The 23,105-nt window shown below is 45.8% G+C and overlaps 1 protein-coding gene and 1 long non-coding RNA gene across 8 annotated transcripts in view; one reads left to right on the plus strand and one right to left on the minus strand.

Annotated features, from left to right (window-relative positions):
- iqch (IQ motif containing H) overlaps positions 1–23,105 on the minus strand; it is a 95,739-nt gene that overhangs the window by 14,922 nt on the left and 57,712 nt on the right. For all 6 annotated transcript variants that reach the window (XM_008120425.3, XM_062963089.1, XM_016997319.2 and 3 more), the window contains 2 exons: positions 10,104–10,224; positions 7,988–8,274 (listed from right to left, as the gene is read on the minus strand). In XM_008120425.3, the coding sequence (XP_008118632.2) occupies positions 7,988–8,274; positions 10,104–10,224 (408 nt within the window). The remainder of the gene's footprint in view (positions 1–7,987; positions 8,275–10,103; positions 10,225–23,105) is intronic.
- On the plus strand, positions 10,218–22,035 carry LOC134293929 (uncharacterized). Of its 2 annotated transcripts, XR_010000888.1 has the most exons (3): positions 10,218–10,555; positions 10,642–10,828; positions 21,829–22,035. It is a non-coding gene; the product is annotated as an uncharacterized LOC134293929 (long non-coding RNA). The 2 variants fall into 2 exon arrangements; XR_010000887.1 differs by lacking the exon at positions 10,642–10,828.

A 23,105-nucleotide genomic window follows, 5' to 3' on the forward strand; every position in this document is an offset into this window, starting at 1 on the left:
GTCTTGGGTCTCTTCCTCCAAAGAAGGCTGGTTCTTCACCAAACTACAAATCCCAGGATCGCATAGATAGCATTGAGCTCTGGTCATTAAATTATAGAGGGCATCCGTCAAATAGTAGCTTCAGGTGCTCCTGAAGCAGCGTCCTCTTTTGCTTTGATCCAGCACTAAGATTATCATATTATGCAAACCTAATGCCCACCCTAGTTTTGGCAAGGTGATTTAACCAAAAAAGGTGGGTGTTAGATTGCAGTGAATACAGTAGTCACTCTCTACTTAGCTGCAAACACCCCATTCTTCTCCGTAGAAGATCCCACACCGGCACCTATTAAGAGTTTGCATCAATTCCAAGGCCCTAGTTCACACACATATATCTCTTTCCTGTAGCCTCTTCTCTTCCTCCTGTTAAATCTTATAAATATTTTTGTGATAATGAGAACAATCGCAGCCCCCGGTGGTGCAGCAGATTAAAGCACTGAGGTCACAGGTTTAAATCTGGGGAGTGGAGTGAGCTACAGCTTTTAGCCCAGCTTCTGCCAACCTAGCAGTACAAAAACATGCAAATGTGAGTAGATCAATAGGTACTGCTCCGGTGGGAAGGCAACGGCGCTCCATTCAGTCATGCCATTGTCCACATGACCTTGGAGGTGTCTGCGGACAATGTGAGTAGGTCAATAGGTACTGCTCCAATGGGAAGGCAACGGCACTCCATTCAATCATGCCATTGTCCACATGACCTTGGAGGTGTCTGCGGACAATGTGAGTAGGTCAATAGGTACTGCTCCGGTGGGAAGGCAACGGCGCTCCATTCAGTCATGCCATTGTCCACATGACCTTGGAGGAGTCTACGGAAAATGCCGGCTCTTCGGCTTAGAAATGGAGATGAGCACCAACCCCCGGACACGACTGGATTTAATGTCAGGAGAAACCATTAACTTTACTAACCTAATGAGAACAACGACAACAATTATGATTAATATTATTTACCTGCAATAATAAATTTAGTAAGAGCAACACCCAAGAGTGGGAGGTGCGAGGTAAAGGATAGCTGGAATTAGGTCTGTGGGCTGACATAAAAGATGGAGAGGGGCAGAATAAGCAAAGTAAATAAGTAAATAAGTATGACCCTGCACATGTTTGTCACCCAGCATGGCGTTACGGCTTGAGCATTGGCAAATCCATGGGGAGAAGGGGAGTCATTTGCCTTTCCAGTTTCCAAAAAACAATGTCAGCCCTGCAAAATACACACGTCGCGGCCGAATAAAGTCCCTGTGAGGGTGACCGCTCTTTACGGCTGCAGCTCTAAAACTTGGGAAGGGATGGAAAAGCATACATTCTTAAAACAGTTACTAAATTATTGCTTTCCTTCCCTCAGTTTAATTGTTTCTTTCTGCTCCGGATATCGACTTCCACATTATTGGAAGGCACCTACCTGCGTTTCTTTTCTTTTTAAGAAAAAGGAAAAAAAAAAGGTTGAATGACACTGTAAAAACGCCAATTAGTAAAATATTAATGCAAGCGGGTTCTCAGAAGATAGCTCTCTTCATTATGGTTAAAATCCACAATGGGACTGAATACTTCTCTCTCTCTCTCTCTCTCTCTCTCTCTCTCTCTCATTCGGCTGCCATCTGGCGGCAACGGCATGAACGTCTCCGGCCAGAAAAGCCCATTCTGGAGGCTTTGGAAGAGGACCAAACGCAAGATGAATTTACTCTAAAGAAGAGAAGGAGATGGTCCACCAAAACGGTTCTTGTCAACATCCGAAAAAGGACACGGTTGCCAATGAAAGCAAGATGTGACAACAATCACAACGTCATCCTTTTGGTGGCTGGTCAGAACTTTGTGCCATGAGTCTGATATTCTGGCTGCTTTGGATTTGTGTATTCATTTATTGATTGCGGCGTGTCCTTTTATCTTACCATTGTAAGACAATTACCTTCAAAGGGTCCTGGCTCAGGAGGGAAATCAGGCAGAAATCCCAGTCTCGTGAGAAATACAAAAAGCAAAGTTTATTTTCACCATAGCCGTACATACCCGAGGGCTATACCATGCAAATGGCCATCGCAAAAACATGTCGCAACAAACAAAGAATATATACCTTTGGCTTATCTAAAATTGACCAATGGCTGAGGGTCTTCCTCACCTTCCACACCTACTTTGGCACAAGCAATACCAATGACCTCACTTGTTTACTCTGAGCTTTCTTCTCTCCTTGGAAATTTCTGGAGAAAGGCACCAGCTCACAGGAAGGGAGGGGCATATGCTACATAGCAAAAGTTTACTATTTTCTGGCTTATGGTCCCTTCACCATCACAAGTCATTCTCTTTGTACAACGACTACCCTGGTCTCCAGCTGCTCCAAGGGCCCTTGAGACTGAAAGATGGGATAGAAGGTTGTGTTTTTTATCATGAGAACATACTCCAAGTCGCTTCTGGTGTGAGAGAATTGGCCGTCTACAGAGACGTTGCCCAAGGAACACCCAGATGTGTTACGGGAGGCTTCTCTCATGTCCCGCAAGCTAGAGCTGACAGACAGGAGCTCACCCCGTCTTGTGAATTCAAACAGCCAACCTTGAGATCAGCAACTCAGCCTTCGGGTCAACAGCTCCGCCGACGCAAGGGTTTAACCCAATGCACCACCACAGCTCTGGTGGGATAGAAATACTCAGAATATATACAAAGATGAAACGTAAATTAAAAATCCGTAGCTGCCTCTCTGCACGCAAACATATCAAATGATGCTCGCTTCCTCCAAAAACAGCTCAAAGTGCTGAAAACTATGGATAGCTTTCACTTCCCCATGTGAGCAAGGCCAAGTTAAGCATGTGTTGCCTTTCGTTGATTTAATCAGGAAGAAAGAAACATAGACACCGAGTGTCCTTTTGCTCCCTTTTCCAGAAAGACGTTTATGAATGCGAATCCCTTCCAGAACGGCAACCTCCGCAAAGGATGCTCTTTGAAGGATGTTTTGCCGAAAACGGTTTGGCCTCCCTTTCTGCCCTCTCGCCCGTCTCTGGAGCCTTCCCGCCTCTGTTTCCATCTCATCACAAGGGACTCGGTTAAAGGCCGCTTCGAAGTTCAAACAAATTACACCGGCTCCTTCTCCTTTTTCCTGTTTTGTAAGGCAACCTTCAAAGGATGTTAAGATTGGGGTTTGCTCTCTTCCGCTCCTGTTTGACAAGGTGTTTATAGAAGCACAACGTTTCCACTCTTGGCACAATCTGGTTATACTACCGGACAGAGACCAGTTTATGAAGCTCTTCTTCTTGGCGGTTGTAGTTTTTTGCAAGTGGCAACTCGGATTTCCAGAGCAGAAGTCTAAACACTGCCCAAGGTGGTGTCTGCAATGAGTGAACGCTGCTCAGAAATTGGCAAATGGCAGGACGACAGGTGAACACAAGGCAGTCCCAGAAAGGCCTATTAAGGGTTCCTGAAATCCTGGCTGCCTCGCTGAAGTCCTTAATGCTTTGCCAAGATTGCTCGCGTTGATACTTTAGAGGTGTCTTTGCCCACTGCTTTCGGCACTTTTTGCTTGTTGTTGTTCATTCACTCAGTCGCTTCCAACTCTTCGTGACCTCACGGACCAGCCCACGCCAGAGCTCCCTGTCAGCAGTCGTGGCCACCCCCAGATCCTTCAAGGACAAGCCGGACCCTTCAAGGACACCATCCATCCACCTTGCCCTTGGTCGGCCTCTCTTCCTTTTTCCTTCCATTTTCCCCAGCATCGTGATCTTTTCCAAGCTTTCCTGTCTCCTCATGATGAGGCCAAAGTCTTTCAACTTTACCTCCAATATCCTTCCCTCCAGTGAGCAGCCATTGGGCATTATTTCCTGGAGGATGGACTGGTTGGATCTCCTTGCCAAGGTCCAAGGCACGCTCAGGATTTTCCTCCAGCACCAGAGCTCAAAAGCGTCTCTCTTCCTTCGCTCAGCCTTCCTTATGGTCCAGGTCTCTCAATCATCCAAAGGTTACTATGGGGAATACCATTGCTTTCACTATGCGGACCTTCATTGCCAGTGTGATGTCTCTGCTCTTCACTATTTTACCGAAATTGGTCCTTTCTCTCCTCCCAAAAAGGAAACGTCTTCTGATTTCCTGGCTGTAGGAATCTTCACTCCTAAAAATACAAAGTCTGTCCCTGCCTCCACATTTTCTCCCACTATTTGCCAGTTATCAATCAGTCTGGTTGCCATCATCTTGGTTTTCTTGATGTTTAACTGCAACCCACTGGAGGGAAGGATATTAGAGGCAAAGTTGAAGTATTTTGGCCACACAACGAGAAGACAGGAAAGTTGGAAAAGATCGTGATGCTGGGGAAAAGGGAAGGAAAAAGGAAGAGAGGCCGACCAAGGGCAAGATGGGTGGATGGGATCCCTGAAGGGTCTGGCTTGACCTTGAGGGAACTGGGGGCGGCCACGGTTGACAGGGAGCTCTGGCCTGGTCCAGGAGGTCACAAAGAGTCGGAAACAACTGTGCGATTGAAGAAGAAGAAGACGTGGAGCAATACTGATTCATAACGTTCGAAACATCAATACTGTATGCACATATATAATATCTTAAAAACTATAATTAAATCTTCTTGCCTAACTTGGTGCTTGCAGTTTCAGCCAGATGCCCCGCAAAGAGGATGGAGGGGCAGAGGACGCCTCTTGAAAACTTCTCTTCATCCTCATCTTGTTTCTCTTGAACACCTTGACCTCTGAATCCTCAAAACATGTCCTTTAAGGCCCTTTAATTGTCCTTTTCAGCACCAGCTGGCCAGAGGAATCTCCCTAGATAGCCATCATTGTGTCCGTCTCCTCCTGGGAAGGAAATCCACCGTGGGTTTTACGGGTGAAGTGTCTGTCTCTCTCAAGCAGCCGAAATCCAGGCTCTTCCTCCGCCGCCCTCCTTCTATCCCATACTTAAAGCCTCCTGTAATATTCTGAGACAGTCTTTGGCGGAGGCCGCATCTCACTGGAGAAATGTATATAATGAAGGTTTATATGTTTTACAAAGTGTTGCGTTTTCACCAATAACTTCCATTACGTCCTTTCCCTCCCGGGAGACCCGGCTTCCCGCATTTATAGCCCTTGTGAAAAAAGCAAAGTGCTTATAAAGCCGGGGCTTGAGAATATAGATCTTGACAAGCGAGGAGAAAGCGGCCCTTAAGGAAAGCCTCCGTTCTTTCGGCCAAATCAATCTGCGAGGCTTTCACAGAAGAGAACGAGATCCCTTTACATTCACGGAGGGGTTGCTGATCTTGTTTGGTGTGTCATTTCAGGCGTCTCCGTGCAAGATGACAGGCCAGAAGGCTCCCGACTCGTCAGTTCAGTCCATTATAGTATTACTTTCAACAGGTTTTGTTTAACGGTCAGCACCGGGCATCTCTTCTGGCCTGAAGATACCTGACCCAGCCATTACACAATCCAAACAGGCACCCTCAGCACTAAACTCTTCATATACCGTCAGTCTCAGTGATAACAGAAGCTTGTGGTCAGCCCAAGTTTCACAAAGTAGAAGACCAAGTCCATCGCTTTACATCAGAGGCAAAAGACTTTCAAGGATTCCAGACAGAGGACTGTGTTGAGCAATATTTCCTTTCGTAATGTATTGTTTTAAGCTATCTTTCAATAGCCCTGGGTGGAGTTAACGCTTTATTCATCTTGTTTTCAGGAAACTTGTTTTGGTTAACTTTCATCTTGCCTAAAATGCCTCTGTATGTTAAGGGTCTTGATCTTAACAGAAGGTATACAGATAGCCCCCGAGTAAAGCCAGACACTATAGTTTTCCCAAAGGCTTGGGCGTGCCGTCACACCATGGCCCCACTGAGTCCTAGTCTTCATCACATTGTGGGCTCATGTTCAACTTGAGGTTCACTACGACTCCAAGATACTCTGCCACTTCATTCTGCTGAGCTTGGAAGATTGAAATGCTGGCTGCCAAAAGCCAGGAAAGGCCTTGCTCAGCCTTTAAAAGACAACGCTGAGGTAGGTAGGCCAGCTGTACTGGATGCCTGCTATCTATAAAGCGGTCTTTCCAATCTGATTCCTTAGTTGCAAAAAGAGACTCTAAAATCTCTGTGTGGCATCATTTGGTGTTCCTTGCTCTGTCGCTTCCTGGGAGCCGGGGGGGGGGGGGGGGGGGCGTTAAGCAGAGGCTGAGTGGCCATCTGTCGGGAGGGCTCTGATTGTCTTCCTGCCTGGAAGAATGGGGTTGGATTGGATGGTTCTGGGTTATCTTCCAACCGCTTTAATTCTAAGGACACTGGGAGAACAGGGTTTGAATGTCCGTCTATTCCTGGAAACGCAGGGCCACTTATTTTCAGCAGGAAGAAAAAAAATATCTGGCCATTTTACGTTTCCTAAACATCTGTGTTTATGCAAAAGATTCATATCGCTATGACAGTTTCTGGGATTTCAAGATATTCAGCTACTGTTTGACTGTAGTGGTAACAGATGTTTAATTATATTATTTCATTTTTTAGGTTTAGCACAACAAGCATAGATCACTGGTTATTTTCCGTAAAGTATAACTCCGGAAGGACGCCTCAGTGTACAGTAGTAGTTCTGGAGGATTTATTTCCGCCTCTGAGCGACCGATCTGAAACGGGAGCTGGGAAATTAGTGCGCGAGCGTTCGAACCAGTCTAATAGGATTTCTAGTTTGCCAAAAAAATAATGCTTTCAGAAGCACAATCTTTGGTGTAATCTCTCTCTCGCACAACAAGACAGATGGCATCATTAATTGCCTCTATATCTAATTAAGTTGGGGGGAGAACTAGGCTTAAGTAATGCTAAAGTTGTGGCACAAGCTGAGAAACGTTGGGAATTGAAAGGTAGAACAACTGGGTGACAGCAAATGGGAAGCAGGAGCCGTTTCGTGAACCGGAGAGACTTCCTTGTGGGTTGCAAAGGAGCAAGGCCTTTGCCATGAAAATAATATCATTACTCCTGTACAAGAGAGTTTGGGCTACATGCATACTGCATGTAGGCCTGACATTTGCAGATCTTATTCACGGATTTGATTAAAACGTTATCTCTAGGAATCTCTAGATTCTTCCAGTGTGGCTCTATGGCCATTTTTCATTGGCAAATAACCACAGAGTAACACCGGAGGACCTAGAGATTCCTAGAGAGAACACTTGTCCAGGAATCTCTAGGTTTTTTTTGTGTGAGGAGCGACTTGAGAAACTGCAAGTCACTTCAGATGTGAGATAATTGGCTGTCTGCAAGGATGTTGCCCAGCGGACATTGCCCGGATGTTTTGATATTTTTATTTATTTACTACATTTATTTCCTGCTCTTCTCACCCCGGACTCAGAGCGGCTTACATATCAAATGAACATATAATATATTATTAGCATAGCACAATAGAAGCATTAAATTACTATATTGTACTATATCATTATATGGTAATATTATTAGTAATATTACATTTAATATATAATATATAATAAATATTAATATATTGTATTATTAGTAGTATAAGATTGTATTCCATATTGTATTATATTTTTATATTGTATTTTTAAAATAAATATTGTATTATATATTGTATTTATAATTTATATTGTATTTTTAAAATAAATATTGTATTTTTACCATCCTTGTGGGAGACTTCTCTCATGTCCCCGCATAGAGCTAGAGCTGATAGAGGAAGCTCATCCATGTTCTCCCTGGGTTGGATTCAAACCGGCAACCTGAGACCTTTCAGTCTGCCAAGTTCAGCTACTTGCAGTACTTATTGATCTACTCACATTTGCACGTTTTCGAACTGCTAGGTTGGCAGAAGCTGGGGCTAACAGTGAGCGCTCACTCTGCTCCCCAGATTTGAACCTGGGATCTTTTGGTCCGCAAGTTCAGCAGCTCAGCACTTTAACACACTGTGCCACCAGGGGCCCCAGTTATTATTATTATTATTATTATTATTATTATTATTATTATTATTATTATTATTATTATTATTATTCTGCAGTGTCCCTGGAAGCGAAGGCTCTGTGCATGGCTCACCTGCTGCCCCAGTGTGCGGGGGTGGATGAAGGTGGCGAAGTCGATGGAGAAATAGCCCACCACGCCCCGGTTTCGGCAGGCCTCTCCGACCTGGAAGCAGAGCGCGTTCAGGGCTTGGGGCTCGACGGAGGCCTGCGGGAGGGTGGTTCCCGAGGAGCGGAAGGGCCCGTCGGCGTGGAACTGGTCCCCGCAGGAAACCATGGCGATGGCTCCCGTCGGCTCTATCAGCATGTCCACCGTGATGTTGGTGATGCTGTCCGAGGGCGGGAAGGCCTCGATGATTCCACCTGGGGGAGAGACATTCGCGTTCAAGCAGAGCCTCTGTCCTTGGGGCAGGAGTCTGATCCGGGGATCTAGATCTGGATCTGAATCAGCACCCCAAATAACCCCAAGAACAGGCCTAAAAACAAAGACAACAAGGCATCCCCATCCGCTTCCAGGGTTCCGCTCAGGAGAAGGAGGAGGAGAAGCAGCAGTCAGGAGGCTTGTTGTCATCCCTCTCGTGGGGAGTCGGCCTCTCCGCTCGCTTTCCCGTTGCCTCGGCACTAGAAGAGGGTTTCGCGAGACCAGTCGCTCTCATAGAATAGTAGAATAGTCGAGTTGGAAGAGACCTCATGGGCCATCCAGTCCAACCCCTCTCGTTGCAACGGTGTCGTTGGGAACCACGAGTGGTCCATGGGCCACAGGTTGGGAACCACTGGTCTAGAGACCAAGTTTCTTGCCTGCTCAGCTCCTTACCTCTACCTTCTCCAGTCTTGAAGGCAAAACACTCCTCCCAAAAAAGAATTAAAAAGAGAGGAACGGTGCATGGACCTGTACAGTTAAGTCTACTGACTTACACAAAATGAAACAAAATGAGAAACAAAAATACAAATATACAAGTACAGAGAGAAAAAGTGAGGGTGGTCAACTTGTAACCAATCTTAAGTACAGTAGAGTCTCACTTATCCAACATAAACGAGCCGGCAGAATGTTGGATAAGCAAATATGTTGGATAATAAGGAGGGATTAAGGAAAAGCCTATTAAACATCAAATTAGGTTATGATTTTACAAATTAAGCACCAAAACATCATGTTATACAACAAATTTGACAGAAAAAGTAGTTCAATCCGCAGTAATGCTATGTAGTAATTACAGTAGAGTCTCACTTATCCAACACTCGCTTATCCAACGTTCTGGATTATCCAACACATTTTTGTAGTCAATATTTTCAATATATTGTGATATTTTGGTGTATTTGTAAATACAGTAATTACTACATAGCATTACTGCGTATTGAACTACTTTTTCTGTCAAATGTGTTGTATAACATGATATTTTGTAAAATCATGAACTAATTTGATGTTTAATAAGCTTTTCCTTAAGCCCTCTTTATTATCCAACATATTCACTTATCCAACGTTCTGCTGGCCCGTTTATGTTGGATAAGTGAGACTCTACTGTACTGTATTTATGAATTTACCACCAAGATATCACGATGTATTGAAAACATTGACTACAAAAATGTGTTGGATAATCCAGAATGTTGGATAAGTGAGACTCTACTGTATATACACCAAATCTCGTCCTCCTTACACTGTACACCAATCTGATCAAAATACTCTAATCTCCTTTTAGACGCTTTATACAGTTTCTACTGACTTAAAAAAATCCCATGTTGCCTGGTCCTGAATGTGGAACTTCAGTAATTGCAAGGATGTGCATCTATTTGGGGAAAAATCCACTGCTGGCAGTAAATGCCTGTTGAGCTAAAAGCACCAAATGCCAGAAAGGCCTCCCGGGATGCCTCTTCCTTCTCCCAGACAGACAGCCATCGACGTCTGTTTCTGCTTCATTGAGACGGGACACAGGGAGCAGTAACCGACCTGCTCTCTCAGAAGGAACATCTAAAAATAAACTCAGACAAATCAAGTGCAAAGCCCACCCGAACTTGGCCAAGACCAAAGATGGCTTCCAAGGTCTCATTCGTAAACCAACGGTTATAAATGGCAACGTATGGAGAGGATGGAAGGTGTGTGTCAAGGAGGTGGAGGACCCTCCCAGGATGGAGAACGTGGTGCCGGAGGTCTCCGTATCGCGCCTGGCACTTCGCAGGGACCTGGCAGTCTTATTTACCTTGACGCACAAACGTTTGGAGGAATTTCCCCCACGTAGGAAATCGTTTCTCATTGACAGCCCGGGCGTGCTGTGCTAAAAGGCCCGGCAGCTCCTGGGAGATCTTCGCCAAAGCCGGTTCCTGCAGAAACAAATTAAAGAGAACCACAAGCAATTTGACTGCAGAAATGAAAACGGCTTCTGGGGTGATTAAAAACCAGGCCTCCAACCGGCAGCGCGGTTACTGTTTAACCACAGCCAGAAAAGTCTTTTTTCTATAAAACCCGTCTCGTCTCTTTTTTCCTCTCTCGTGCCTCTGACGGGTTTCCTTCCTCTCCCAAAATGTGTTTCCTTTCCACCCGTTTCTCCCACTTTCCCCAACACCTCGGCTCCTTCTTTCTGGCAGAGAGAGAGAGAGACAACAACAAAGACAACGAACGAAAGGGGAAGGGGATGGATTGCAGCCATCGGCCGTGAGTAACCATAACCTTAGCAAATCCTTTTTAGAAATCTTCGTAATCTTTTCAAGAAAGCCATTTAACTTCCTTCTTATTCAAAGATGTTTCTTCGGCGGGAGTTGGCGGCTTGTGACAAGTCTCCCGACTCCCCTCTGGACCGGCCTGTCCCAAAGCAAAGCCTTCCACGGGTTGGGTTGCAACACGCATCGTCCTCAGGCTGAAAGGACATCAATGTGATTGACACAGGAAGATGGGAGCCGTACTCCAACAGACCTGGAAAGTGCCAAGGTGCATCTTCACTAGAATTAGGGCTCTCGGCCACCACGTGCCTTCCTTGGTCTGTCCTCCCAGTGTAAGGACAGGGCTGCTTGCCCAATCCTTATGCCAGGAGGAGGCCGAGACTGGTGGTAGCTGAGAGTGCTCCAGAGGGCTCTCGCCCACCACGTGCCTTTTTTGGTCTGTCCTCCCAGTGTAAGGACAGGGCTGCTTGCCCAATCCTTATGCCAGGAGGAGGCCGAGACTGGTGGTAGCTGAGAGTGCTCCAGAGGGCTCTCGGCCACCACGTGCCTTCCTTGGTCTGTCCTCCCAGTGTAAGGACAGGGCTGCTTGCCCAATCCTTATGCCAGGAGGAGGCCGAGACTGGTGGTAGCTGAGAGTGCTCCAGAGGGCTCTCGCCCACCACGTGCCTTCCTTGAGCTGTCCTCCCAGTGTAAGGACAGGGCTGCTTGCCCAATCCTTATGCCAGGAGGAGGCCGAGACTGGTGGTAGCTGAGAGTGCTCCAGAGGGCTCTCGGCCACCACGTGCCTTCCTTGGTCTGTCCTCCCAGTGTAAGGACAGGGCTGCTTGCCCAATCCTTATGCCAGGAGGAGGCCGAGACTGGTGGTAGCTGAGAGTGCTCCAGAGGGCTCTCGGCCACCACGTGCCTTCCTTGGTCTGTCCTCCCAGTGTAAGGACAGGGCTGCTTGCCCAATCCTTATGCCAGGAGGAGGCCGAGACTGGTGGTAGCTGAGAGTGCTCCAGAGGGCTCTCGGCCACCACGTGCCTTCCTTGGTCTGTCCTCCCAGTGTAAGGACAGGGCTGCTTGCCCAATCCTTATGCCAGGAGGAGGCCGAGACTGGTGGTAGCTGAGAGTGCTCCAGAGGGCTCTCGCCCACCACGTGCCTTCCTTGAGCTGTCCTCCCAGTGTAAGGACAGGGCTGCTTGCCCAATCCTTATGCCAGGAGGAGGCCGAGACTGGTGGTAGCTGAGAGTGCTCCAGAGGGCTCTCGGCCACCACGTGCCTTCCTTGGTCTGTCCTCCCAGTGTAAGGACAGGGCTGCTTGCCCAATCCTTATGCCAGGAGGAGGCCGAGACTGGTGGTAGCTGAGAGTGCTCCAGAGGGCTCTCGGCCACCACGTGCCTTCCTTGGTCTGTCCTCCCAGTGTAAGGACAGGGCTGCTTGCCCAATCCTTATGCCAGGAGGAGGCCGAGACTGGTGGTAGCTGAGAGTGCTCCAGAGGGCTCTCGGCCACCACGTGCCTTCCTTGGTCTGTCCTCCCAGTGTAAGGACAGGGCTGCTTGCCCAATCCTTATGCCAGGAGGAGGCCGAGACTGGTGGTAGCTGAGAGTGCTCCAGAGGGCTCTCGGCCACCACGTGCCTTCCTTGGTCTGTCCTCCCAGTGTAAGGACAGGGCTGCTTGCCCAATCCTTATGCCAGGAGGAGGCCGAGACTGGTGGTAGCTGAGAGTGCTCCAGAGGGCTCTCGCCCACCACGTGCCTTCCTTGAGCTGTCCTCCCAACGTAAGGATGGAGCCGCTCGCGTGTTTTGTTCTATGTTGTTTGGGCCTCTGCCCCATGTAAGCCGCCCCAATGGTGGCGGGGTATAAATAAAGTTGTTGTTGTTGTTGTTGTTGTTGTTGTTGTTGTTATTATTATTATTATTATTATTATTATTATTATTATTATTTTATTATGACACAGCAAACAAGATAGACATGCTGGATTTCATATCACAAAATCACAAGTCGAACACTTCCCAAGTGTCTAGGACTGTGTGATGTATTTTTGGATGATGCGTGCAGATCCCAGTAGGGTGGCCTTTTGCAGTTGGCAGATTGTAATTTTGTCAATGTCTATTGTTTCCAAATGCCGGCTGAGATCTTTTGGCATGGCACCCAGTGTGCCCAGTGTGCACCGGGACCACCTGCACTGGTTTCTGCCAGAGTCTTTGAAGTTCAATCCTGAGGTCCTGATAGCGGCTGAGTTTTTCCGGTTGTTTTTCGTCAATGCGACTGTCACCTGGGATGGCAACATCAATGATCCAAACCTTTTTCTTTTCCACAACTGTGATGTCTGGTGTGTTGTGTTCCAGAACTTTGTCTGTCTGGATTCAGAAGTCCCACAGTATCTTTGTGTGCTCATTTTCCAATACTTTTGCAGGTTTGTGATCCCACCAGTTCTTTGCTGCTGGGAGGTGGGACTTGAGGCATAAGTTCCAATGAATCATTTGGGCCACATGGTTGTGCCTCTGTTTGTAGTCTGTCTGTGCAGTTTTCTTACAGCAGCTGAGGATATGATCCATGGTTTCGTCAGCTTCCTTGCACAGTCTGCATTTTGGGTCATCAGCTGATTTTTCGATCTTGGCCTGAATTGCCTTTGTCCTGACGTCTTGCTCCTGGGCTGCAAGGATCAGGCCTTCTGTCTCCTTCTTCAGGGTTCCATTCATGAGCCAGAGCCAGGTCTTCTCCTTGTCAGCTTTTCCTTCAATTTTGTCAAGGAACTTTCTATGCAATGTTTTAATAATAATGTCATTACATTACAAAACATTATTATTATTATTATTATTATTATTATTATTATTATTATTATTATTATTATTATTATGATGCCAGGAGGAGGGCGAGGCACGCGGTGGCCAAGAGCGCTCCAGAGGGCTCTCAGCTACTGCGTGCCTTCCTCCCCAGTCTTTTTGGCCTATAAGTAGTGGAAACACTCTGTGTTACAAAGGACAACTAAGCATCATTTCTCTAGCCTCTTCCTCCCGGATAGCGATTTCCACACCACATCCAAGCATTCCATATTCCTTGCCTTTGCCAGTCCAGCATTACCAATGAGACAAACACTTTCCTACAGTTGTCTCCTTCCCAGATGCTGAGCCAGAACACAAAAGTGAATCGAGGGAACACAAGGGATGATACAACCCGACTACAACCCCCAACAACTGGGAAAACCGCGTTGTGCACAGGAAAATGGAAACCAAACTCTTAGATGCAACTTCCTGGCCTCTGCGCTGCCAAAAAAGTCGGAAAGCTGAGCAAGCAGGAGAGGCCGAGGGACTTGCGAGCGTTGAGCTCCAGGTCTCTCTCTCGCTCGTGCTGCTTCACGATCACTTCTCGGCCTCCCCGGGGCCTCTTTCCTTCTGCTTCATGACCCCCTGAAATTGGAAATGTCCCATGCTCCACAAGAGGACCAATTGCCTGTGCGCACAACGGCTCGGCTGCTCCGTTCCTGCTCGGGAAGCGTCTCGCTCCTTGCTCCTCTTTGGAAGGAAGGGCCATGTTCTCAACCAGAAAGGGTCTGCCTTTGCAGATACTTCCTCCCTTGCGTTGGACCACGGAAGGTCCCCCCATGCCCAGAGCTACAATGGGCAACCATGATGGAAGAGCCTTTGACAAGCTCCTGGACTTGCTCAACAGTTGATAAAGCACGAACCCTGCAGAACGAGGAGGCCTTCATTAGCAGGAGGCACGGACGTTCCCATTTCATCACGGGCTGAAAAGTATCGGTTCAGAAGGAGGAAGGGAGGATGAATGGCTTGTACATTTGTTCATGAATAACTAATTTGGGAACAAGTGGGAGCTAATGATTTCCCATATGGGTGGAGAGGAGGATTGCTTGGTCCACAGAAATGCTCTCGCCATTGATTAATGCGAGCGAGACACTCGGCCTGGAGATCAATACCTCCCATTAAGTTGCTTCGGTGCAATTTTCATCGAACTGGATAAGGTCTTCCATCTACTCATTTTGGGGCTGGATCCCAATGCAGATGCTTGTCTCTAACAGGGAGGAAACCAGATATTCCCAATCTGGGGGTACTGCATGCTGGCTTCCCAGTTTACAATCACTCCCTTTGCAGTTGCCAGGCGAAGATGCTGTCTTGCTAGAAAAGCCGACCAAAAGTAGTGCCACGGCGTGGAAGGGATGAACTTCGGGCGAGGAGGCGTGGGTTGGATTTTGCCTTCAGCCACGCTGATCAACAAACAGCCAAAAAGCGAAGCCTGTTTCATGGAATCATAGAATCATAGAGGTGGGAGAGACCTCATGGGCCATCCAGTCCAAGTGGTGTCAAACCACATTAATTCCACAGTGTAGATGCACCCAAGTCTCTACTGTCAGAAAGACTGAAAGAGAAAAGAGAGAAGAGCTAAAGGTAAAGGTTTTCCCCTGACATGAAGTCCAGTTGTGTCTGGGGGTCGGTGCTCATCTCCATTTCTAAGCCAAAGAGCCGGCGTTGCCCATAGACACCTCCAAAGTCATGTGGCCACTGGCATGACTGCATGGAGTACCGTTACTTTCCTGCTGGAGCGGTACCTATTGATCTACTCACATTGTCCACAGACACCTCCAAGGTCATGTGGCCACTGGCATGACTGCAAGGAGCGTCGTTACCTTCCCTCTGGAGCGGTACCTACTGATCTACCCACATTTGCAAGTTTTCGAACTGCTAGGTTGGCAAAAGCTGGGGCTAACAGCGGGAGCTCACCTTGCTCCTGTCAACCTTTCGATCAGCAAGTTCAAGCAGCTGAGCGGTTGAATCTGCTGCGCCACCGGGGGCTCCAGGGAAGAGATAGCTTTCTTTAAAAATGCATTACAAAGTCCTTGTTTCTGGGTCTTTTTCATTGTTTAAAGTCCTTTCCAGAGAGTGAAGAAGCGAACAACAAATTGCCAAATATTGTCAAAATAAAGACAAATATAACTGTGTTTACAAAAAGGCTGATCAAAACTTATGAGGCCGTCCAAAAGGCAACCATGTCTCTCTTTCGCACACAGAGGTTCACGAGTCTGTCTGAGCCCATTCTCTTTTTTTCTCCTTCCTTTTGGTTTGTTTGTTTCTCTCTGGCGCCGCAATCTGTGCAGAAGAACGACAACAACATTTCCCTGCGAATGTTTTTTTGGGGAGCGATCAATCGCCTCCTGCCCCACTTACTTAGAATTCAAAGCGCCGCTTTGGAGGGCTGCGGTGCTCGAGTGCGCCACTGCAAATTTCAAAATTAAAAAGTCCCAATTCTGCCTTTTCACGAGAGGCGTTCTTTCGGAAGGTAGCATCATGTAAAGCAGCTGCCATTACCGAAGTCACGCAAATGGTTTCTGTATGTAAAATGGTTTTGTAAAATATTTGCTCCATCTGCTAAAAGTAGTGCAAGACAATCTTCCCCCGGCACCTAATGGGCCATTTCGGCTGCATGGCAAGCGCATGATGCGCCTTGTGTTGTGGAGAGCGGCGGCGGGGACACAGCGCCCAATTCTCCGCTTAGGAGGCATCATCATTTCCTCCTGGCTCTTCGAGAGGCCCCTTCCTTATTATTATTATTACATCCCTCCGCTCTGGATATCGACAGGCAGGTCAAAGGGAGGCAGACACGACGGACACTCTTTGAAACCAGCCCCAAATGGCACTGCTGTCCCTCCAGCCCAGTTACATGGCATTCGTCACAGACGCTGGAGGTTGGCACCGTATGTGGCCATCAAGTCCAAAGGCAACAAAGTTTTGGGGAGAGTCTTCATCTGGGCAAGCTGAATAACACTATGTAGCAAAACTTGAGCCAAATTCTGTTCCTGGTTTGAAAGTGTTATTTCTGATTAATTGTGTGGGACTTACTTTTTTTTTAAACTAGCATGGGGACCCAGCCATGCATGGGTTATTTGAGTAATAATAATAATAGCAACAACAACAACAACAATAATAATAAACTTCATTTTTATATCCTGCCCCATCTCCCCGAAGGGACTCGGGGCGGCTCACAACAGGGACAAGCCCGAAACAACAACACAACGTATTTGACAGAAGCTTAAAACATTCCAACAATACACAAAACAAAATAATGGACAATACATTAAAATCCAAGCAGATAAAATCAGAGTAATTAAAAGCAAATCAGTGGGGACAGGTTTCATAAAGTGCTGTATCATGGAAATAAGTAACAGCGATAAAGTGCCATACGCTTTTAAAACAGAAAGAAGTATTCTAATAACAGCTCTATTGGGCCTATTTTTTCAAATGTGCTGAGAGTGCTCCATGTTTTTAATTCCCCAGCGGAAAATGGGCAGGGAAGGAGCTAACCTGATTATTTGTCTTTGAATGTATTCTGTTTGGAGTGGGTGAACTATAATAATGATAATAATAATAATAATAATAATAATAATAATAATAAACTTTATTCTTATACCCCACCCCATCTCCCCGAAGGGACTCAGGGCGGCTCCATGCAGTCATGCCAGTGGCCACATGACCTTGCTGGTGTCTACGGACATGCAAATGTGAGTAGATCAATAGGTACTGCTCTGGCGGGAAGGTAATGGCGCTCCATGCAGTCATGCCAGTGGCCACATGACCTTGGAGGTGTCTACGGACAACGCCGGCTCTTCGGTTCAGAAATGGAGATGAGCACCAACCCCCAGAGTCATTGGACACGACTGGACTTTACGTCAGGGGAAACCTTTGCCTTTACCTAAGAGGATGGAGGTCGTCCATGAATGTCTGGATCGCATAGGATCACAGAGGTGGAACAGACCCCCAAGGGCCATCTAGTCCAACGCCCTTCTGCTATGAAGACACAGTCAAAGCCCTCCCGACAGATAGCGATCCAGCCTCTGCTTAAAAACTTCCAGAGAAGGAGACTCCACGGCCGAGCGACGCATTCCAATATCGAAACTCTTGGAAGTTCTTCTAAATGTTTGGATGGGATCTCTTTTCCTGCAATATGAATCCATAGCTTCATTGTGTCCTAGTTTATTTATTTTTATTATTTATTTACAGCATTTCCACCCCGCCTTTCTCACCCGAGGGGACTCAAGGCGGCTTACAGAAGTCGGCAATAGTCTCTGGAGCAGCAGGAAACAAGCCCTGTCCAGGGTCCTGCACAAGTTTCTTTTACTACACATGCATTTTATTTATGTCTGTGTTTTTAAAGCATTTAATGTGTTTTATGTCCTTTATTTATTTTGTCATATTGTTTTAATTCATGGATTATGTTGATGTTGGGCTCGTCCCCATGTGAGCCGCCCGAGTCCTTTCGGGAAGATGGAGGTGGGATATAAAAATAAATTTATTATATTATTATAACAAGCTGTGTCCCTTTCTCCTCGATGGAGATATTTAAATATGGCTTTGGTTGTGACTCAGCCTTTGTGTGACTCTGATGAGGATTCTGGGATGCAGTTTCAGGATGATGGGATTCAGGTTCAGGATGAGCTTCAGGATGACTCTGATGGGAACTATGGGATTCAGATGCAGAATGTCGCTGCTGTGGGAGATGAGGAGCAGGGAGGCTTTCCCACGGGAAGAAATGATGTTGTTACTGATGATGGTTTTCAGGTGCAAGAAGCAGAAAGGGAGAGCAGTTCTCAACCTCAGTTTGATAACACTAACAAGCCCTGTGGTCTTGAAAGCGAAAGCGATGAGGCTGCTTCTCTAGATCGGGCTAGTTGTCTGGAATTTTGGGGTTTGCGCAAGTCTTAGAATAGCAAAGAAGAGGGAGGGCAAAGGGCAAAGAAATGCCTTCATGTTATGCTATTAAAAGTCTGCTGAGAGGGGAATCTTCATCAAAGCAATGTCCTCGCTTGAATCAAGAACCAAGTCTGCTCTCCTGTGTTATTTTGTAGCCTGGATGTATCCTCGTTTCTGGTAGTTTGGCTTCGTTTTAAGGACCTTGTTTCATGCCTAATGTTTCCATGGATTTGTTTCTTAGAGCCTTATTTTTGTAACTATCTTTTGGAACTGAACTTTTACCTTTTATGATCTATCTTTTCCTTATTTCCTAATAAACTACAAAAGACTACGTTGTGTGTGCAGCCTGGTGTCTTTCGCAAGGTGAAGCTAACCTGAGGGGCGACAGCTCTCGTGTCCCTTTCCCTCTTTCTTCCTTCTTTCCTAAGCTAAGCATCACCAAGCTCCTTGGGTTGTGATTTGCTCCTGTATTGTGATGTTGTGCTTAATGTGGAAATTCAGTGGGGTATGAGGAGCCCCTTTTGCACCACTCAGGGCACCGTTCGGCCTTTCCTGAGCCACATGGGCCATGCTATGCTTTCCTGGCCGGCTGTACACCGGCCAAGGATGTGCGCAACGATGCTGTCCTCCTTCTGAGTGTGTTTTTTTCACGCGCACTGACACACAAATGCACAACGCCAAGAGGTGTTTCCCTCCCCAATCCGCTCATAACAGCCCCCCACGGCTCTGAGCGCCATTGTGGCACATGGGAAGCACATGTTTGCCTTGTGCCCTGAACCACGTCAACATCTGTTAGGAGGCCGATAAAAAAGAGAGGAACAAGGAGGGAAAGAGGCGCCCGTTTGGTTATTTCTCCCTTCCAAAGCCACAAAGTGACCCGTCGAGATCTTTGTGTTGTCGCTGCGCATTTATTTTTAAACACAATCTAGGGCTAAAGCTAAAAAAACACCCCTGTCTTTCTTTCTCTCTCTCTTTCTCGCACACACACACGCAGGCACGTGGACAACTTTAGAGCCAACCTAAATAATGATGCATATTTATATGCACCGGCGGGGTAATCTAATTGAGCCGACGACAATTTTATTAAGTAATTCTGTTGTGCGAGGGTTGTTGTTGTTTTTTTCACTTCCACTTTGGCACTGCAATCTGTCTGGGCAATTTAAATCGGCGAGGTAACTGCCTGCAAAGTTGGCTGGACTTAATTTCCTTCATAATGAGCAGGAAGGCATTTTTCTTTCACCGGCAAGCATGGCTTCGGGGCAAGTTTACCCGGGTATTTTTTTTTCCCATTTTCTTAGCTCAGATGTGAAGGAAGACAATATACCTGAGTATGTTTGGAAGTGTATGCGGACAAACCTTCCGAGAAAAAAAAGAAATAAAGGGATGTTTTAAAATTTGCATTCGTTGAAGAGGCAAAAACTGGGATGGACTTTCTCTTTCTATCAAAAGGGGAAGCGAGTCCAGAGACTTGGTTGCCAGTGCTGTAGGAACACAAAATTGGGATTTAAGCAAAGCCAAGATCTGCTTTCAGGATCTGGTTGTGAAAATATTATTACTGTTAATATTACTATTATTGCTATTACCTCATATAATATTTTCACATTGTTGTTTTGTTGTTGTTGTTGTTGTTATTATTATTATTGCTATTGCAGAGCCGCAGTGGCGCAATGGGTTAAACTCTTGTGCCGGCTGAACTGTTATAATATTTTCACGTTGTTTTGTTGTTGTTGTTGTTGTTGTTGTTGTTGTTGTTGTTGTTATTGCTATTGGGGAGCTGCAGTGGCGCAATGGGTTAAACTCTTGTGCCGGCTGAACTGTTATAATATTTTCATGTTGTTGTTTTGTTGTTGTTGTTATTATTATTATTATTATTATTATTATTATTGCTATTGGGGAGCCGCAGTGGCGCAATGGGTTAAACTCTTGTGCCGGCTGAACTGTTATAATATTTTCACGTTGTTGTTTTGTTGTTGTTGTTGTTGTTATTATTATTATTGCTATTGGGGAGCTGCAGTGGCGCAATGGGTTAAACTCTTGTGCCGGCTGAACTGTTATAATATTTTCATGTTGTTGTTTTGTTGTTGTTTTGTTATTATTATTATTATTATTATTATTATTATTATTGCTATTGCGGAGCCGCAGTGGTACAATGGGTTAAACTCTTGTGCCGGCTGAACTGTTATAATATTTTCACGTTGTTGTTTTGTTGTTGTTGTTGTTATTATTATTATTGCTATTGGGGAGCTGCAGTGGCGCAATGGGTTAAACTCTTGTGCCGGCTGAACTGTTATAATATTTCACGTTGTTGTTTTGTTGTTGTTGTTGTTGTTATTATTGCTATTGGGGAGCTGCAGTGGCGCAATGGGTTAAACCCTTGTGCCGGCTGAACTGTTATAATATTTTCACGTTGTTGTTTTGTTGTTGTTGTTATTATTGCTATTGCGGAGCCGCAGTGGTACAATGGGTTAAACTCTTGTGCCGGCTGAACTGTTATAATATTTTCACGTTGTTGTTTTGTTGTTGTTGTTGTTGTTATTATTATTATTGCTATTGGGGAGCCGCAGTGGCGTAATGGGTTAAACTCTTGTGCTGGCTGAACTGTTATAATATTTTCACGTTGTTGTTGTTGTTGTTGTTATTATTGCTATGGCGGAGCTGCAGTGGCACAATGGGTTAAACTCTTTTGCCGGTTGACCTGTTATAATATTTTCACATTGTTGTGTTGTTGTTGTTATTGCTATTGGAAAGCCGCAGTGGCGCAATGGGTTAAACTCTTGTGCCGGCTGAACTGTTGACCTGAAGGTTGCCGGTTCGAATCCATGAGATGAGGAGAGCTCCCGTCTGTCAGCTCTAGCTTGCAAGGACATGAGACAAGCCTCCCAGTAACACATCTGGGTGTCTCCTGGGCAACGTCTCTGTAGATGGCCAATTCTGTCACACCAGAAGTGACTTGCAGTATGTTCTCAAGTCGCTTCTGACACAATTATATATAGAGAGAGAGGGGGGGAGAGGGAGAGGAAAGGAGCTATTGGGCATTATTATATAATTATAATATATTAATCTTCTGTGATTGTTATGTATTTTATATTGTTGTATTTTATATTGTGTATTTTATATTGCTGTATTTTATTGTATGTGGTTGGGCTTGGCCCCATGTGAGCCGCCCCAAGTCCCCTTGGGGAGATGGGACAGGATATAAAAATAAAGTTGTTGTTATTATTATTATTATTATTATTATTATTATTATTATTATTATTATATTATATTATTATTATTATTATTGACACAAAGACATAGTATGACACAGCAAACAAGATATATATGCTGGATTTTGTATCACAAAATCACAAGTCAAACACTTCCCAAGTTGTTGTTGTTGTTGTTATTATTGTTATTGACACATCGACATAGTCTGACAAAGAAAACAAGATATATTTGCTGGACTATTATTATTATTATTATCATTTATAACTATGTCTTTTATCTACTCCTGCAGCCAGAGAAGTTTACAAATGTTAAAAACACTGCTGCAATTAACAATTAGTCCAAAAATTGCCAACTTCCCTTTTTTTTGTTTTACAGAATCCCATGGAAATGGCTGAGATGATTTACCAAACTGGTGATGCAAACCCAAAAACAGAGAGCAAAAGAACTGCTTTATGTAGCATCCCGCCATTAAATCTGCATTTGCGTTTTAAACGCCTGCCTGTGCTTCTCTGAATTCCGCAAAATAAACATGTTAATATCATCGACGGAGGCGTTTTTATGGCCCGCGATAACGCTCACAAATCCCTGGCTTTTCTTTTTTTGGGGTTGGTCTTTTTTCTTTTTGCGATCTTGTTTTATCCTCGGCGCCTCCGCACCGTTATTGCTAGGAAGAAAAAAAAACCCGCCGTTAAATTCAATTGATTCAAAATATTCCGGATCCATATGGCCTCGGAGCCCGGAGCCTGGCGCTCGCTCGCTCGGAGATGGCCCGACTGCTGTTTTGTAGCATTTGCAAAGACTCCGGTCCCCAGATGGTGGAAGTAACATTTAAGCCTCCTTTCCTCTGCTTTGTACAATAGACCTTGGCACCATTTCAACTGTTTACTCCGGTAATTAACAGCACTGATACCACAAACAATTACAACTCCTACAATCTTAACACAATAATGCTATGAATTAGTGAGAGCTAATGGCTGGAAGGTATCGTGGTTCCAGGCTGCGAGAGACAGAGAGACGGAGAGCCCGCGCCCCTCTCCCTTCCTTCCTTCCTTCCTTCCTTCCTTCCTTCCTTCCTTCCTTCCTTCCTTCCTTCCTTCCTTCCTTCCTTCCTTCCCTCCCTCCTTCCTTCCTTCCTTCCTTCCTTCCTTCCTTCCTTCCTTCCTTCCTTCCTCCTCCGCCGCAAATAAAACACGGAAAGGTACCCAGCTCTGCTCTGGCGGTAGACAATGATTACCTAGTAATTAGTTTACACAAAGCTTCCTATTTAATGGCAAAAAAAAACGCTGTAATTAACGCGTGACAGGAAATCAAAGGGTGCTTTGTAAGCATATGAAAAATTAACACCGCAGGCCCATCGCTTTATGTACTGATTAGAAGAATTTTAAATCAATAGGACACGCAAACCCAACAGCTTGCCTCTCGGATCGCGGTGGGTCCCGGGAACGTAACCGAGGGGACGTCAATTGCCTCGTTACGGTTTTATGGGGAAATTAAGGGGAGGGGGGGGTCACCTGATCGTCCCAACGCCGGCAAGCGCATTAAATATCATAACCGACTGAGCCACGTAACAGGTAAAAGGCGCATCGTTGACACAATGTCGTTCGTTTAAGAGGCTCGTGGAGACCTCTACTGTTAGCCAATATCATTTTGTC

The sequence above is a fragment of the Anolis carolinensis genome, unplaced genomic scaffold, assembly GCF_035594765.1.
Source record: "Anolis carolinensis isolate JA03-04 unplaced genomic scaffold, rAnoCar3.1.pri scaffold_11, whole genome shotgun sequence".
In the NCBI taxonomy this organism is placed as follows: domain Eukaryota; kingdom Metazoa; phylum Chordata; class Lepidosauria; order Squamata; family Dactyloidae; genus Anolis; species Anolis carolinensis.